The following is a 16,466-nucleotide window of genomic DNA, read 5'->3' as shown; positions in this document are numbered from 1 at the left end:
ACGCTGCACAGAATACTTGACTGTTCTCAGAAGCATGCTGAAGGCAAGAATGCGCTACATATAAATTCTTTAGGCAAAAATGCCAACAATTTAGAATTTTTTAAGTGAGGATGGAATGAACTTTCATTTGTTCAAAATTCCATACTAGTTATTAGACTTAAATATTCATAAACCTTAAAAAGGTATGAAAAGCTTGAAAAGCTCATCAGTTTTATAGTTTTTAAAAATACCCTGTATGAATACTAACTGTAGAAGAGCAAAAAAAAAAAAAGTCTGGCAAAGGGACAAGTAGATAGACTTGTGTTAACTGTGGTGAGCTTGCTTTGTTTCTAAGAGCAAGGAGTGAATCATTTTTGAGTAATGGGAGAGTCCTGGGGGTGGGAAATAGTCTTCATAACAGCAGCTTTCTAAAACCTGCACCCACCTTTAAATGCGAGGCAAACCCAAGGAAAGGTTTAACGAGCCAGTGAAAGGAAGGAAAACACGAGAAGTAGGGCACAGACAGTCCATTACAAAACTACAGTACTTTGGAAAAGATTCTGAAGGTATTAGAATGAAAACTGATTAAACTATAATCAAGGCTTATGTGAAAAGGTTTAAAGCTATTAATTTCAGGTAAGTTTATACTGAGGTATTCATTGCATAAGGTTTTTATGGTAATAGAAGTCTTAAGAGATATCTACATGTTTTGTAAAATGAAATTAAAAATTTTAAGCACAAGAAAAACAAGAGCCTTTAAAACTATGAATACGTACATTTAAAAGCTCCAGCATTCGGTCTAGTTGGGTACACCGCCAAAGGCTGGCCTGATGCTGCAGCCCACGTGCCCCCAACACTCAAACACTCAACAGCCCCTTCCAGCCTGGCTCCGAACCGTGAATTGCCATTCAGAGAGCTCAGTGCAGGAAGGGATGTGGCCTTTGGCAGAGCGAGATGCACTCTGCCTCTTAATCTTGATGGCACAGAACCCTCTGCCAAATCTCCAAACCCAGGACTAGAAGGGAATGGAAGGTTGTGACTATCCAGGCCCTTAAAGCAGCTTCCCCTGAGTAATGAGGCTGTAGCAACATGCCCAGGAAGCTACGAAATCCAGGCTACCAAGCTGTGGCTGCTCCCCCATCACGGGCTCAATCCAAGGCCCTCGGGGCCTTCCTTATTCACACGGCAGGAAGGGCTTTTCTCTGTCATACAGTATTCCTCTCATATTACATATTACCACATAGCTGAAATTACATAACCATCCTCTCCAGGCTCCACCACCTGTTTCAAACATCATGATTCCAGGGTTTCTGCATTTTAAGTATACAGAACCATTCACAAGAGTCACTGCTTCTTAAGGGAACACCTCTCAGCCTAAACCCCCAGAACCTGGTTCAAAAGAACGAACCCAGGCTCATGGACTGATGACTTCCACAGTTAACTTTAAAAGACGATACAAGTGAGCTTGTAAAAACATGAGTGGTCTCTCCTCAATTTCAGTTGAAAAGCTTCAAAGTCAGTGTTTTGGTTAAGTTGCCCCTGAGCTGCTGGGTTACAGGCAGAAGACATGGTTTTGAACCTGCTTTACTAATGCCCTAAGGGCAGGGACCTGTTAATGTAAACACGGCCACTGGAACTGCACATATGGAGCCACTTTCAGGAAAGGCCCAAACTCCAGAAAAATATATTTTAAAATTTCCGCTAAAATCCCCGACGGATATTGTAGGCTGGCAGGTCACCAGGCCAGCCTGTAAGCCACAGGCAGCAGCATTTCCCCGTCAGTCTAGCCGATTCCTCAGATCCCTCTGGGCTTCTGTGAGTTTCTGGATTAGATATCGCTTGTCACGACTTTCCTAAAAAAAAAAAAAAATTGGTTCAACAGCACAGTCAATATATTTGGAAACAAATATTATTTCAACCCAAGAAATTACCTATCAGATTCAAGGCCAAGGATCCAAACTACTGGACCTCCAGTGACCTCCAAACTGTCTTTTTAATCTTGTCCCCCAGACCCCCCCACCCCAGCCCCCGGTCCACAAAGCAGCCTTGTAAAAATGTTCTTTTAAAAATGAACATCAGACTTGGACAACACCCTCCAGTGGCTTCTTATCACACTCAGAATTAAACCCAGACTTCTCACCAGCACCCTCAGGCAGTGCTGTGACTCAAGCTCGCCTTGCCTTTCCCATCATGCACCCTCCGTGCAGACTGCCCTTCCTCCTGGGCCCAGACCTCGCTGTTGTCTCTGCCTGTTACTCTCATACCCAAGACCTCCCATAACTGGCTCCTTCTCATCATTCAAGTCTTGGCTCCATCGTCACTTCCTGCTGAAATGGCTGCTATCTCAGCAGCAGATGGTCCACCAGGCACCCTCTAACTAGCTCATCTAGCCATCTTTACAGCAGTTATCGCAGTCGGAATGTATCTCTTTCCTTTAGCCTCTGAGCAGTCGTCTCCCTTCTTCACCTCTGCATCCCAGCACAGTATGAGGATGGAGCTGCAGGAGTCCAGGCCTGAAGGCAGAGTTCTGGGGGATTGGTGATGCAGTATCCCAGTCTCTCCCCGGGAGAAACTCCCCATTCCTTTCCGTGTCCTGCCATAAACATCCCTGGCCCTGACTCCCGGGACCGGAGCTTTCTTACCAGGTTTAGCTGCTCTCGGAGCTGGACGACCACCCGCTTGTGCGCTCCAGCCAGGGCGATGAAGTAAAACATAATGAGGCTGCAACATAAGGTGAGAGGTCACTAGGGAGTTTGTACCATCTGAAGGCCACTGCAAAACGACCCGACCCACTTGGCCTGGAACAGTTTTACTTTTGTTTGAACAGAAGAAGAAAAAAAGAAAACCCACCCCTCTCCCAAGCAGAGAGCATCAGAAATAGCCAGAGAGGTTTTATTTGGCAATGGCAGCAGAGACCGATTCCTGCCTTGCTTTCTAAGTTAATACTAAAGCTCTTGAATCTCCGCTGGCACACACAAGAGAGGGGAGAGAGGAGGAGATGGGCCAGAAGCTCAGCTCAACACAGAATAACGTGACTGTGGATGATCACTGTGGAGCCTCTCTGGCCTCTGCCCCCTCATCTGTAAAATGGGGATAACAGAGTAAAACCCAGTGATAACAAGCCTAACATAATACAATTCTGAATAAAAGCAACTGGCAATTGCTCCTGTTTTCTGTGCAGCCCCAGACCTCAATTATGGGTGGTTGAAATTATTATCTTTGAGAAGACGGACAAGTGAAGTGAAGGGCAAGTGCCCAGGTAAACAGCAGGCAACATCATCCATGAAGGGGAGGTGGCTGCCTATTTAATCTCCCCAGAGAAGGCTGAGGAAGTGAGGGCCACTGGAATCAGGGATGTCAGTCTTCTCTTCTGGAAGTCCCCATGGCCAAGGTCGAGAGTGACCCCCAATGATGTGGAAGCCAGATCAGGTAACCACCCCAGATGGCGGCAGCCAGACCACAGCTGGAGTGAACCAACAACGATGGAGCCGCTGGATTCCAGGATCCGCGGAATTCCAGGCTAATGGGCTACAACTCCCACATCATTGTATTAATATCAACGGTATCTTACCTTTAACAAATAAATTTTTTAACCCTTTTCTTGCATCATTGTGGGATTTTACTGTAGTAATATCTACCTCATAGGATAACTGATGACTGCAGGAGTTAGAACAGGTAAGCTACAATCAACTCAGTGATTGGTGGTAGTTCTATAGGTTCCAGGAAACTGAACCAGTGAATTCCGAAACAATGGTCCCAAAGGAAATACAGAACAGGTTCCTTTGTGCCTCTGGTCACAACATTTTTGTCAGCTGATCAATAGTTTCTTTTATGTTTCTTGAGAAAGAAAGTTATTAATACATAGTAACTGTTTCTATTTAAAGACACCTTATTTAATATCACTGAACTCACAGCCAACAGCACCATGATGTGTGCCCGAATGAAGCTTATCTAACAAGCACAGTTCAGTCACTCAGTTGTGTCCGACTCTTTGCGACCCCATGAATCACAGCATACCAGGCCTCCCTGTCCATCACCAACTCCCAGAGTTCACTCAGACTCACGTCCATCGAGTCAGTGATACCATCCAGCCATCTCATCCTCTGTCGTCCACTTCTCCTCCTGCCCCCAATCCCTCCCAGCATCAGAGTCTTTTCCAATGAGTCAACTCTTCACATGAGGTGGCCAAAGTACTAGAGTTTTAGCTTTAGCATCATTCCTTCCAAAGAACATCCAGGACTGATCTCCTTCAGAATGGACTGGTTGGATCTCCTTGCAGTCCAAGGGACTCTCAAGAGTCTTCTCCAACACCACAGTTCAAAAGCATCAATTCTTTAGCACTCAGCTTTCTTCACAGTCCAACTCTCACATCCATACATGACCACAGGAAAAACCATAGCCTTGACTAGACGGACATTTGTTGGCAAAGTAATGTCTCTGCTCTTCAATATGCTATCTAGGTTGGTCATAACTTTTCTTCCAAGGAGTAAGTGTCTTTTAATTTCATGGCTGCAGTCACCATCTGCAGTGATTTTGGAGCCCCCCAAAATAAAGTCTGACACTGTTTCCACTGTTTCCCCATCTATTTGCCATGAAGTGATGGGACCAGATGCCATGATCTTCGTTTTCTGAATGTTGAGCTTTAAGCCAACTTTTTCACTCTCCTCTTTCACCTTCATCAAGAGGCTTTTTAGTTCCTCTTCACTTTCTGCCATAAGGGTGGTGTCAGCTGCATATCTGAGGTTATTGATATTTCTCCCAGCAATCTTGATTCCAGCTTGTGCTTCTTCCAGCCCAGCGTTTTTCATGATGTACTCTGCATAGAAGTTAAATAAGCAGGGTGACGATATATAGCCTTGACGTACTCCTTTTCCTATTTGGAACCAGTCAGTTGTTCCATGTCCAGTTCTAACTGTTGCTTCCTGACCTGCATACAGATTTCTCAAGAGGCAGGTCAGGTGGTCTGGTATTCCCATCTCTTGAAGAATTTTCCACAGTTTATTGTGATCCACACAGTCAAAGGCTTTAGCATAGTCCATAAAGCAGAAATAGATGTTTTTCTGGAACTCTCTTGCTTTTTCCATGATCCAGCGGATGTTGGCAATTTGATCTCTGGTTCCTCTGCCTTTTCTAAAACCAGCTTGAACAACTGGAAGTTCACGGTTCATGTATTGCTGAAGCCTGGCTTGGAGAATTTTGAGCATTACTTTACTAGTGTGTGAGATGAGTGCAATTGTGCGGTAGTTTGAGCATTCTTTGGCATTGCCTTTCTTTGGGATTGGAATTAAACCTGACCTTTTCCAGTCCTGTGGCCACTGCTGAGTTTTCCAAATTTGCTGGCATATTGAGTGCAGCACTTTCACAGCATCATCTTTCAGGATTTGAAATAGCTCAACTGGAATTCCATCACCTCCACTAGCTTTGTTCATAGTGATGCTTTCTAAGGCCCACTTGACTTCACATTCCAGGATGTCTGGCTCTAGGTGAGTGATCACACCATCGTGATTATCTGGGTTGTGAAGATCTTTTTTGTACAGTTCTTCTGTGTATTCTTGCCACCTCTTCTTAATATCTTCTGCTTCTGTTAGGTCCATACCATTTCTGTCCTTTATCGAGCCCATCTTTGCATGTAATGTTCCCTTGGTATCTCTAATTTTCTTGAAGAGATCTCTAGTCTTTCCCATTCTGTTGTTTTCCTTTATTTCTTTTCATTGATCACTGAGGAAGGCTTTCTTATCTCTTCTTGCTATTCTTTGGAACTCTACATTCAGATGCTTATATCTTTCCTTTTCTCCTTTGTTTCGCTTCTCTTCTTTTCACAGCTATTTGTAAGGCCTCCTCAGACAGCCATTTTGCTTTTTTGCATTTCTTTTCCATGGGGATGGTCTTGATCCCTGTCTCCTGTACAATGTCACGAACCTCAGTCCATAGTTCATCAGGTACTCTATCTATCAGATCTAGTCCCTTAAATCTATTTCTCACTTCCACTGTATAATCATAAGGGATTTGATTTAGGTCATACCTGAATGGTCTAGTGGTTTTCCCTACTTTCTTCAATTTATGTCTGAATTTGGCAACAAGGAGTTCATGATCTGAGCCACAGTCAGCTCCTGGTCTTGTTTTTGTTGACTGTATAGAGCTTCTCCATCTTTGGCTGCAAAGAATATAATTAATCTGATTTCGGTTTTGATCATCTGGTGATGTCCATGTGTAGAGTCTTCTCTTGTGTTGTTGGAAGAGGGTGTTTGCTATGACCAGTGCATTTTCTTGGCAAAACTCTATTAGTCTTTGCCCTGCTTTATTCCGTATTCCAAGGCCAAATTTGCCTGTTACTCCAGGTATTTCTTGACTTCCTACTTTTGCATTCCAGTCCCCTATAATGAAAAGGACATCTTTTTTGGGTGTTAGTTCTAAAAGGTCTTGTAGGTCTTCATAGAACTGTTCAACTTCAGCTTCTTCAGCGTTACTTGGGGCAAAACTTGGATTACTGTGATACTGAATGGTTTGCCTTGGAAACAAAGAGAGATCATTCTGTCGTTTTTGAGATTGCATCCAAGTACTGCATTTCGAACTCTTTTGTTGACCATGATGGCTACTCCATTTCTTCTGAGGGATTCCTGCCCGCAGTAATAGATATAATGGTCATCAGAGTTAAATTCACCCACTCCAGTCCATTTTAGTTCGCTGATTCTAACAAGCACAGCCTCTGCATAAAACACATTCCAGCCTTCGTGCACTTAGAAAACCCTAGAAAACACTTCATGTCTGCATGAACAGCAAAATCACCCACCACCAAAAGCATGAAATGCAAGAAACATGGCACTATAAACAGATCATAAAAATTTAGGATACTTAGTTACAGTCTGAGCTATGGTTTGAATACTGTGTCCTGCCAAAGTTCATATAAGTCCTAATCCCAAGGTGATGGTATTAGAAAGAAGACCTGTGGAAGGTGATTAGGTCATGAGGATGAAGCCCTCACAAATGGGACTAGTGCCCCTATTAAAGAGACATCAGAGCGTTCCCTCGCCCCTTCTGCCATTACAGAATACAAGAAGTCTGTAGAGGATCTTCATCTGACCATATTGGAATCTTGATCCCAGACTTCCAGGCTCCAGAACCATGAGAAATAATATTTAGCGACCCAGTCTATGATATTCCACTACAGCAGCGGAATAATAAATACACTGAGACACTGTATGTCAAGGCAACTCATTTTTTGTTACTCAATGCATGAGTAACACACCCACAAAAAAGCATCACTAGTATTGACTTTTTGGTTACAAAAATATTTTAGCTACTAAGCATTTTTACAATACATAAAAAATATGGAATTTATGAATAATGAGAATGGACAGTAATTAGAACAGTGCCTAATACAAAGTAAGCCCTCAACACACATTTGTGATTAGAATTACTTTAACACGCAAAATGAATCTCTGCACAAAAGCCCTCATCGCCTCTGCACCCAACCCTTGTCATTTACTGAGCCTTCACTAAGGGCCGGGTCCTCTGCTAATCACTTCACACGTGTCACCATGTGTCCTTCTTCTTACAGCCCTACAAGGTATGTGCCATTTTTGTTCCCATTTTCCAGGTGGGGAAATCAAGACTCAGAGAGGAAATCTGATGACCTGAGGCCACACAGCTTATAAATAGTAGAGCCAGGATTCAAGGGCATGCTCCTACACTGGTACTCTTCTCTCAGCCCAGTTATCAATTCCTTTTGAAGAGCAACTAATTTTGTGATACTAATAATATGCAGTAATACTAATAATATGCAGTGTTTATTGGGTTATATTTTATAAGTCTGCCATCTGGCTAAGTGCCTTATATTTGGGATCTCCCTGAACCTGTTCAACAATATCCTGAAAGAATTACTATTATTACAACACTTTAGGGATTAGGTAAAGTACAGCCCAGAGAGGTTCAGTAGCACACCAGTGTCTCAGGTGACCTCCATTTCCCAGCGGAGAGCAGCCCACCAGTCTCGATGGAAAACACTTGCAGAGCCAAGGTGGTTCTCACTTACCAGATGATCATGAAAAAAGGCACTGCGAAGGCTTCCGAAGTGATGCCATAAACCAGTGTCTGCAGCGAGTTGGGGAAGGTGCTCACTGTCTTGGGAACCACCTCCCAGGTGGTGTTGAAGTTGGTGAACGGCCCGCAGGCTTTGGAGGACGGGATGCTGCCAGGACACAAAGCACGGGGCTCAGGCCAGGCCTGCAGCACAGGCTGAGCAGCCTCCTCTGCACGCCTGCAAAGCTGCATTAACAGGACCCACAAGGAACTGCCTGACCGCATGGGCCTTCGGGAAAATCCCAGTCAAAACTGCTTACCCTGAAGTCTCAAGTCCCTAGACTTGATTTCCAGTTTACAAGAAATTGAGGACAGAAGGTCGAGTTAAAAAATAGAGCTACCATATATGATCCTGCACTCTTACTCCTGGGCATATATCCAGAGAAAACTCTAATTTGAATAGATACACGCACCCCAACAGGGGAGCCTGGTGGGCTGCCATCTCTGGGGTCGCACAGAGTCAGACACGACTGAAGTGACTTAGCAGCAGCAGCAGCAGCATGCACCCCAATGTTCACTTCATGGAAGCAACCTAAGTACCCATCGATAGATGAACGAATAGGAAGATGTGGTACACACACACACACTCAGGAGTATTACTCAGCCAGAAAAAAGAATGAAACAATACCATTTGCTGCAAATAGATGGACCTAAAGATTATCATATTAAGTGAAGAAAGCCAGACAGAGAAATGGTATAATCTAAAGTGTAATCTAGAAATCTACCATTTACTTCTTTTAGAGTGTAATCTAAAAAAAAAAGAATCAAATGAACTTTTTTTACAAAACAGAAACAGACCCACAGACATACAAAACAAACTTATGGTTACCAAAGAAGAAGGTGATGAGTGGGCAGGGATAAATTAGAAGTTTGGGATTAACATATACATACTGCTGCTGCTGCTAAGTTGCTTCAGTTTGTCCAACTCTGTGCGACCCCATAGACGGCAGCCCACCAGGCTCCCCCGTCCCTGGGATTCTCCAGGCAAGAACACTGGAGTGGGTTTTCATTTCCTTCTCCAATGCATGAAAGTGAAAAGTGAAAGTGAAGTCTGACTGCTCAGTCGTATCTGACTCTTAGCGACCCCATGGACTGCAGCCTACCAGGCTCCTCCATCCATGGGATTTTCCAGGCAAGAGTACTGGAGTGGGGTGCCATTGCCTTCTCCGACATATACATACTACCTACATATAAAACAGATAATCAACAAGGACCTACTGTAAAGCACAGAGAACTATATTCAGTATTTTATAATAACCTATAAAGGAAAAGAATCTGAAAAAGAATATATTTACATAACTAAATCACTTTGCTGTATACCTGAAACCAAAACAACACTGAAAATCAACTATACTTCAGTTAAAAAAAAAAGAACCTGTTACTCGAAGATAGATACTCTGGTGATATTCTAGAACAGCAATAAATTGAGCACCAGAAATTAAAAAAAAAAAAAAGGATCAAGATAAATGACACTGTGAGAAAACAGACAGCTCTAGAATGTGGGGAGACCACTCATCAGCCTATTAATTTAGAGGTGAGGAAACTGGCCTCGACTTTTTGAATTAAAGGTTAAAAAAGACTAAGGAAACATGGTAACCAAAAGTAATGAGTAAAACCTGAAAAAGAGCCTCATTTACAAAATAAAGCTCTAAAAGACTATTTGCGGACAACTGGAGAAACTTGCCAATGGCAGGAATATGATATTGGCATTATTTTTCTTAGGTGTGATAATGTTATTGTGGATATATAGGAAGAATGTCCTTACCTTTAGGAAGTGAAGGTTTAGGTATTTAGGAATGAAATGTTATGATGCCTACAAACATGGTGTGGTTCATCTGCACACACACAAAAGGTATGAACAGAGACAGAGTAGACGAATGGAGCAGGATGCAACAGTTGGGACATCCAGGTAAAGGGTATATAAGCTGTCACTGCTGCTATTTTTTTCAACTTTTCCATAGATTTGAAAATTGTTTAAATAAAAAGGGAAAAATAAAATTACAATGGGAAAAAAATTAAGGCTTACAAGAATTGGCTATAGTCACATCACAAAGTTCTGTGTAGGAAATTTTCTACTGCAGCCCTATTTTACGGATAAAAATTGATTCCTGGAAACAACCTAAATGTTGTTTAAGAAAATGGATGAGCAATTTGTGATCCATTCATACACTGGAATAAAGAACCACCTAGAGGGACACACACATATAGATATGACTGGCTTAGATAGAAGCTAAGTAGCCGGAAACAGAACTGGAGCATGAATTTCCACCACATACTCGTCTATACTTTTCCAAATCTATGCCATGTGAATGCATTTCTTATTTTAAAAATTCAAAGTTAAAAAATTAAAAGAACAAGAGTTCTGTATGTGCTGGCCTGGAAAAGGACATAATATAAAAGTGAAACAAATTAAGTTGCCAAACACTATTATTCCATATGTATTTAAAAATACATTTTTCATAATAAATCTCTTTAATTTATACTCTTTTCTGTACTACTTGAATTTTTCAATGTATAACATACTACCATTACAATAAACATACATAGACTTTGGCCACCTGATGCGAAGAACTGACTCACTGGAAAAGACCCTGATGCTGGGAAAGATGGAAGGCAGGAAAAGAAGGGGATGACAGAGAATGAGATGGTTGGCTGGCATCACCAACTTCATGGACATGAGTCTGAGCAAGCTCTGGGAGTTGGTGATGGACAGGGAATCCGTGCTGCAGTCCATGGGGTCAGAGTCAGATACAACTGAGCAACTGAACTGAATTGAACTGACACAGACTCAAATTAGTTTAAAAAATAATAAAACCTGAGAGAGGAATTCAAAGTTCTAGGCTTTTCAATTAAAGATGAAGAAATGTGGCGCAGTGGTAAAGAATCCACCTGCCAACGCAGGAGGTGCAAGAGACGTGGGTTCGATCCCTGGGTCAGGAAGATCCCCTGGTACTGGAAATGGCAACTCACTCCAGTATAAGAAAAAAAAAATGAAGAAATGGGACAAAATAGGATACATAAAATAAAGAAACGGAATTCCATGAGACTAAGTCAAGGGGTGGCAAACTACAGCCCATAGACCAAATCTGGTCCACAGTCTATTTTTCATAAAGTTTTACCGGAACACAGTCTTGCCTACTGGCTTATATACATAGATGCAACATAGGCTGCATAGGTTGTAACATAGATGATATGTAATCAGTTGAGCCAAATAAGTGCTACAGAAACCATATAGCTTGCAAAGGCTAAGTCGTTTACTCTCTTTCCAGAGTCGGTATAAATGGTTCTAACAGAAAAAGTGGCACCCCTGGGTTTGGAACCCTCAATTTCTCATCCTCAGGACTGAACATTTCCCTTCTTTCCAAATTCCACACTAGATGACACGCTCCCCCGTGCCGTGTCTGAGTTGTCTTTATACCCCCAGCACCTAGCACAGTGCCTGGTACATAGAAGACACGCCAAATCTTCTCAGTGCCCATGCATTATCTTTACAATCAGAAACAAACAATCCCAAAGGCGACCAGAAGAGAGGTCCTAGGAAAAGGGATCGGGTGGAACAGACCCAAACAACACTCTCAAAACCAACGGGAAACCTGCAAGTTCAAGTTCAGAAGTGGACTAAGATATTTCAGCATCCAGAGGGTGATTCCAAAACAAAGGTGGACTTGACACCCAGGAGTAACTTACTGACCTCTGCTGGTGCCAATAAAGAATGCAAAGAAGGCTTTAACACAAAAGAGGGACAAGTCAAGGAAGGAATGTTCTAGAAAGAAAGTCATATTTACCGTGCCATGCTGATTGTCAGAGGTATAATTGCCAAGCACAGTCCAATCAGCAACACCAACAGGAAGAAGAAATTAGAATTGGATGCTCTGAACTGCCTCGGAGAGGGTCTGCAGGTATAAAGAAGACTTATCTAAGGAGAGAAAGGAAGAAAGAGGAAAAATGAAGAGCACTGCTTCTCTGAGGACAAATGAGCACAGTCATGCATTACAGTGGGAATATAAATTGGCTATAACCTTTCTAGAGGGTAGTCAGCAATACAGACCATAGTGAAAAAAATGGCCAAAACACACGCATATGGTATTTACTGCTACAGTTGTTGATAACAGGGAATAACTGAAAGCAACCAAAAAAAAAAAAAAAAAGGAAGTCGCTCAGTCGTGTCCGACTCTTAGCGATCCCATGGACTACAGCCCACCAGGCTCCTCCATCCATGGGATTTTCCAGGCAAGAGTACTGGAGTGGGGTGCCATTGCCTTCTCCGGAAAGCAACCAAAGCAACTATCAATGTAAGCAGCTATCAATGTAGTTCCTTAAAGGTTAAAGTGATTCACACGATGGAAAACCACCTAGCCCTTAGAAAAAACAAGAGAGCTTTACATCGTATAAGGCACTGTCAAATAAAAAGTTGGGACGTCAAAACTTTGTACTGTATGATCTCATTTGTTTTTTAAAAATATGTATTTTTAAACACATTACCATAAATTTCCTTTCTCAGCTTTACTGAGGTATAATTGACAAATAAAATTATAAGGTAGAGTATACAACGTGATATATTTACAGTACACAGCATGAAGATTTGAAAAGATTCAAAAAGTATTCTCCTTAGGGGTTTAAATATGTATTAAATATATACATACCAGAATAGGAGATACTTTGCTTGCATTTTTACGTGAACATGGATTTTTCCTATATATTAAGTCTTTACTGAATTTGTTCCAATACTGTTTCTGTTTTTATGCTTTTGGTTTTTTTGGCTATGATACATGGGATTTCAGGCTCTCTGACAGGGGACTGAAACATCACCCTCTGCACTGGACCCCCAGTGCTTAAGTTCCTTTCCTATATATTAAAAATAAATATTTCCAATGAGGTTAAGACTTGAAGGGGAGATCAGGTGGGGAGTGGGGGAGAAAGAGGCATATACTTCCTCCTGAGTATTGCAGAAAGCTATAGTCTCAGGAGCATCAAGCTCCTGTGACCACAGCAGTCAGAGCATCTTGTGAGCCGAGGGACCCTCGTGTCTGGTCAGGGTGTCTGGGGGCAGCTGGCCAGTCAAGCTGGGGTGTCAGAACTCAGTCCAGTGCCTGTGACCCATTCTATTACCCCCACGCTGTCTCTACTGAGCTACACGCTGGGAAGCCACTGCCTGATACTTTCTGGAAGAAGAAAAAGTTCCTACGAGCTTTCTCGTATCCACTTCTCCTGTGGTGACTTCAGCCAACTGAGTTTTCAAATGAAAGCACTGGAACATTCTTCAAAGACCAAAACAGCTGGGTAGAAAGTATGACCCAATGAAAGGCCCGGCCTACTGGATTAAGAGCATAGGCTCTGGAGTGAAGTAAACTTGGGTTCACATCTCAGGAGTCACTGATAAGCTGTGTGATCTTGGATCAGTTACTTAGCCTCTCTGAACTTCAGCTTCCTAATTTATAAAATATGGTTACTAGCAGTACCTACTTTAAAGGATTACATGATCATCTATATAGTGGTTCAGCAGAGTGGGAGGACACAGTATTATTATCACCTGTTAGTACTGTTGTACTTATTAATAATACTATTATTACTTCCATTTTTTAATTCCTAGGGCCTGGTATATTAGGTGCTCAATTATGTTGGGCTTATTAACAGATATATATAAATATATATATATATATATATCTATATCTAGAAGAAGGGATGGAATACATACCTGCACTGTTTAAATGTTTAACAGTGAGCATATATTGCATCTATAATTTTAAAAAGTTTGATTAACAAGCCAAGATAAATTAGTCATCTGTAGGGCTACTTCACCCATTGAGCCCTTAGTTCAGGTACAACGCCTACAATCTGTGAGCTGTTTGAGGAGCTACATAAATAACTGATAACTGAAAATAAATGCACCAGCTCCAAAAGCCAAGCAGAAAATTAAATAATTTTAACTAATAAACCTTTTCTTAAAATCACCAAAATGAACCACTGTAGATGCTTACTCCTTGGAAGGAAAGTTATGACCAACCTAGATAGCATATTGAAAAGCAGAGATATTACTTTGGCAACTCAACTCTTAGCTACATACAAAAACATTTAAACCATAGGAGCAAGACCATTCTTCAACTCTCAAAATGATAAAAATGTGAAAACCCATTCAAAGTTTTTTTTTTTTTTTCACAATAAAAAAAATACATATATCAAATAAGGGATGCAATTGTGATACATCTGATGGGATCTGGGTGGGCTCCAGGCATGTGTGTGCTGAATGTCCTGCAAGATCAAGAATGGTCCGGGTTATCGACCCCTCAACCCCACCTCTCCTTACCTCTTTCACGTAAAAGATGATAATGAACTTTAAGGTTGCAATTGCAGGAAGAAGGGGTGAGAAAAAGGCTCCGATCCAGCAAATGGTTTGCCCGTAAACAATCCCCAGAACATTATCAGGGATGGCAAACTCCTGCTCTCCCCAGCACTGAAAAAGCTTCCAGGAGGAACAGTAGGTCACCAGGATCCTGCAAACAAACAGGACAGCTTACCGCCTGGACTACCAGGGTCGGCCGAGGCACAGAACCACATCCACACAATTAGGGCTGTTTCCATGCATACTTCTCATGCAAACTGTTCGTCATATGTCTAGAAGATGCAACATACAGTGAACTCTGGAGTCATTAAGACTAGGGTACAAGTCTCAGATCTATAGTTTACCAGCCAACTAACATTAGACAAGGCTCATTTTTCTCATCTGAAACATAGGGGGATTATAACACAGCTTACTGCACCGCATAGACAGTAAATGACCTGCAGTCTCTGTGTGCTGGCGTGCCACTCAATTCAAAAAGTACAGCGCTATCGTTCATCCACACAGATAATGGCTTACGAGGGACCTATTGCCCTGTATGCCACTCCTGGAATCCTAGAAGCTTCCTACAGAAACCCTAGGACCAGGGGCCTGAGATAAATACACACAGCTATTCACTGTAGCATTATCACATATTAGCAAAAATACTGGGTAACAACCCAAGTGCCCATCAGCAGGGGCTTCATCATCAAATTAGAAGCAATGTGTACAGCAGACTATTACACAGTCTTTAAAACATATGAGGAAAATATATGTGTCCTGACATGTAAAGTCATGGTATTTTGCTTGTGTAGGGGAAAAAGCAAGCTGTGCTGCTACTGCTAAGGCATTTCAGTCGTGTCCGACTCTGTGTGACCCCATAGACAGCAGCCCAACAGGCTGCCCCGTCCCTGGGATTCTCCAGGCAAGAACACTGAGTGGGTTGCCATTTCCTTCTCCAATGCATGAAAGTGAAAAGTGAAAGTGAAGTCGCTCAGTCGTGTCTGACCCTCAGCGACCCCATGGACTGCAGCCTTTCAGGCTCCTCCGTCCATAGGATTTTCCAGGCAGGAGTACTGGAGTGGGGTGCCATTGCCTTCTCCGAAGCAAGCTGTGGATCCACGTAGATGTAACATGATCCCGTTTGTGGGCGAGAAAAGGACACTTTCAGCAAGACTGTGTGTTTACTTACATGTGTATTTATGCAAATATGCTTTTGTTTTCTTTTTAAGGATGGCTGGATCTACCCGCAGATGTTAACAATGGCCACCTCCGAGGAGTGGGGTGGGTCTGGAGAATTAGGGGTAAGGTAACAAGAGGGCTCTCACTATTCTCAGAATTTCTATATTTATTTAAATATTTAAAAACTGTAATATAAACATTCACATCATATTTGTGTAATTTTTTTAAAAGGACAGTTTCTTTTTTAATGTTTACTTTTATGGGTTTATTGAACTTCTGGCATATGCCAGGAGACTTTGTACATGTGAGTAAAAAAGAATTTGTACATGTGATTAAGTGAACAGTTTCACTTAAGGCTCAAGAAGATGCTGAGAAAAAAAAAATTTTAATGACGGCATAGTAATGACAGTCCTGATGGTGACAGTTAATGTTTTGTTGAGTTTTGTGGCATGGAGTGTTCTTAGTACTTTTATCTGCATTTTGTCATTTAATCTTCACCAAAGGGGTATGAGATGGGTACTGCCAGTATTCCCATTTCATAGGTAGGAAAACAGGCACAGAGCTTAAGTAATTTGCCCAAGGTCACGTGATGAGGAAATGGGCAGTGCTGGGCTTGAACACAGATTAGGAAATGCAGTGTCCACTGCAGCCTGGAGGACCTCCACTAACAGGGCCCGTGGCTGTGACATGGCAAGAAGTCACCCCGGGGGCATCCCCCAGAAAGCAGCCTCATTTCTGCTCTTTGTGCTGCCTTTCAATGGGGCGCATAATGGACTCAGGGTGATGGCCTGGAGCTGTCTGAAAGGAGCCAGTGGTTGTCAAGTGGTTTCCAGGATGTGGAATCATCCAGTACTTAGTGAAGAGCAGCTGTGATGGGGACCTGTTGGGGAGGATGAGGGGTCAGGGGAGA

General features: G+C 42.3%; 1 protein-coding gene across 3 annotated transcripts in view; it reads right to left on the bottom strand.

Annotated features, from left to right (window-relative positions):
• Positions 1–1,547: 1,547 nt before the first annotated feature.
• Positions 1,548–16,466, bottom strand: part of TMC7 (transmembrane channel like 7) — a 56,098-nt gene continuing 41,179 nt past the window's right edge. The window contains exons 12-16 of one of the 3 annotated variants that reach the window (XM_086375549.1): positions 14,363–14,549; positions 11,844–11,974; positions 8,012–8,167; positions 2,622–2,700; positions 1,548–1,832 (exon numbers count right to left, since the gene is read on the bottom strand). In XM_086375549.1, coding sequence (XP_086231675.1) covers positions 1,758–1,832; positions 2,622–2,700; positions 8,012–8,167; positions 11,844–11,974; positions 14,363–14,549 — 628 coding nt within the window. In that variant the 3' untranslated portion in view covers positions 1,548–1,757. The remainder of the gene's footprint in view (positions 1,833–2,621; positions 2,701–8,011; positions 8,168–11,843; positions 11,975–14,362; positions 14,550–16,466) is intronic. The other 2 variants (XM_086375550.1, XM_086375551.1) reach the window with 2 other exon arrangements.

This window comes from Bos grunniens, chromosome 25 (assembly GCF_055505025.1).
Source record: "Bos grunniens cultivar Pamir isolate PY7600 chromosome 25, Bosgru_T2T1.0, whole genome shotgun sequence".
Taxonomy (NCBI): Eukaryota; Metazoa; Chordata; class Mammalia; order Artiodactyla; family Bovidae; genus Bos; species Bos grunniens.
Note: the sequence above shows the minus strand (reverse complement) of the source record. Positions and strands in the feature narration are given on the sequence as shown.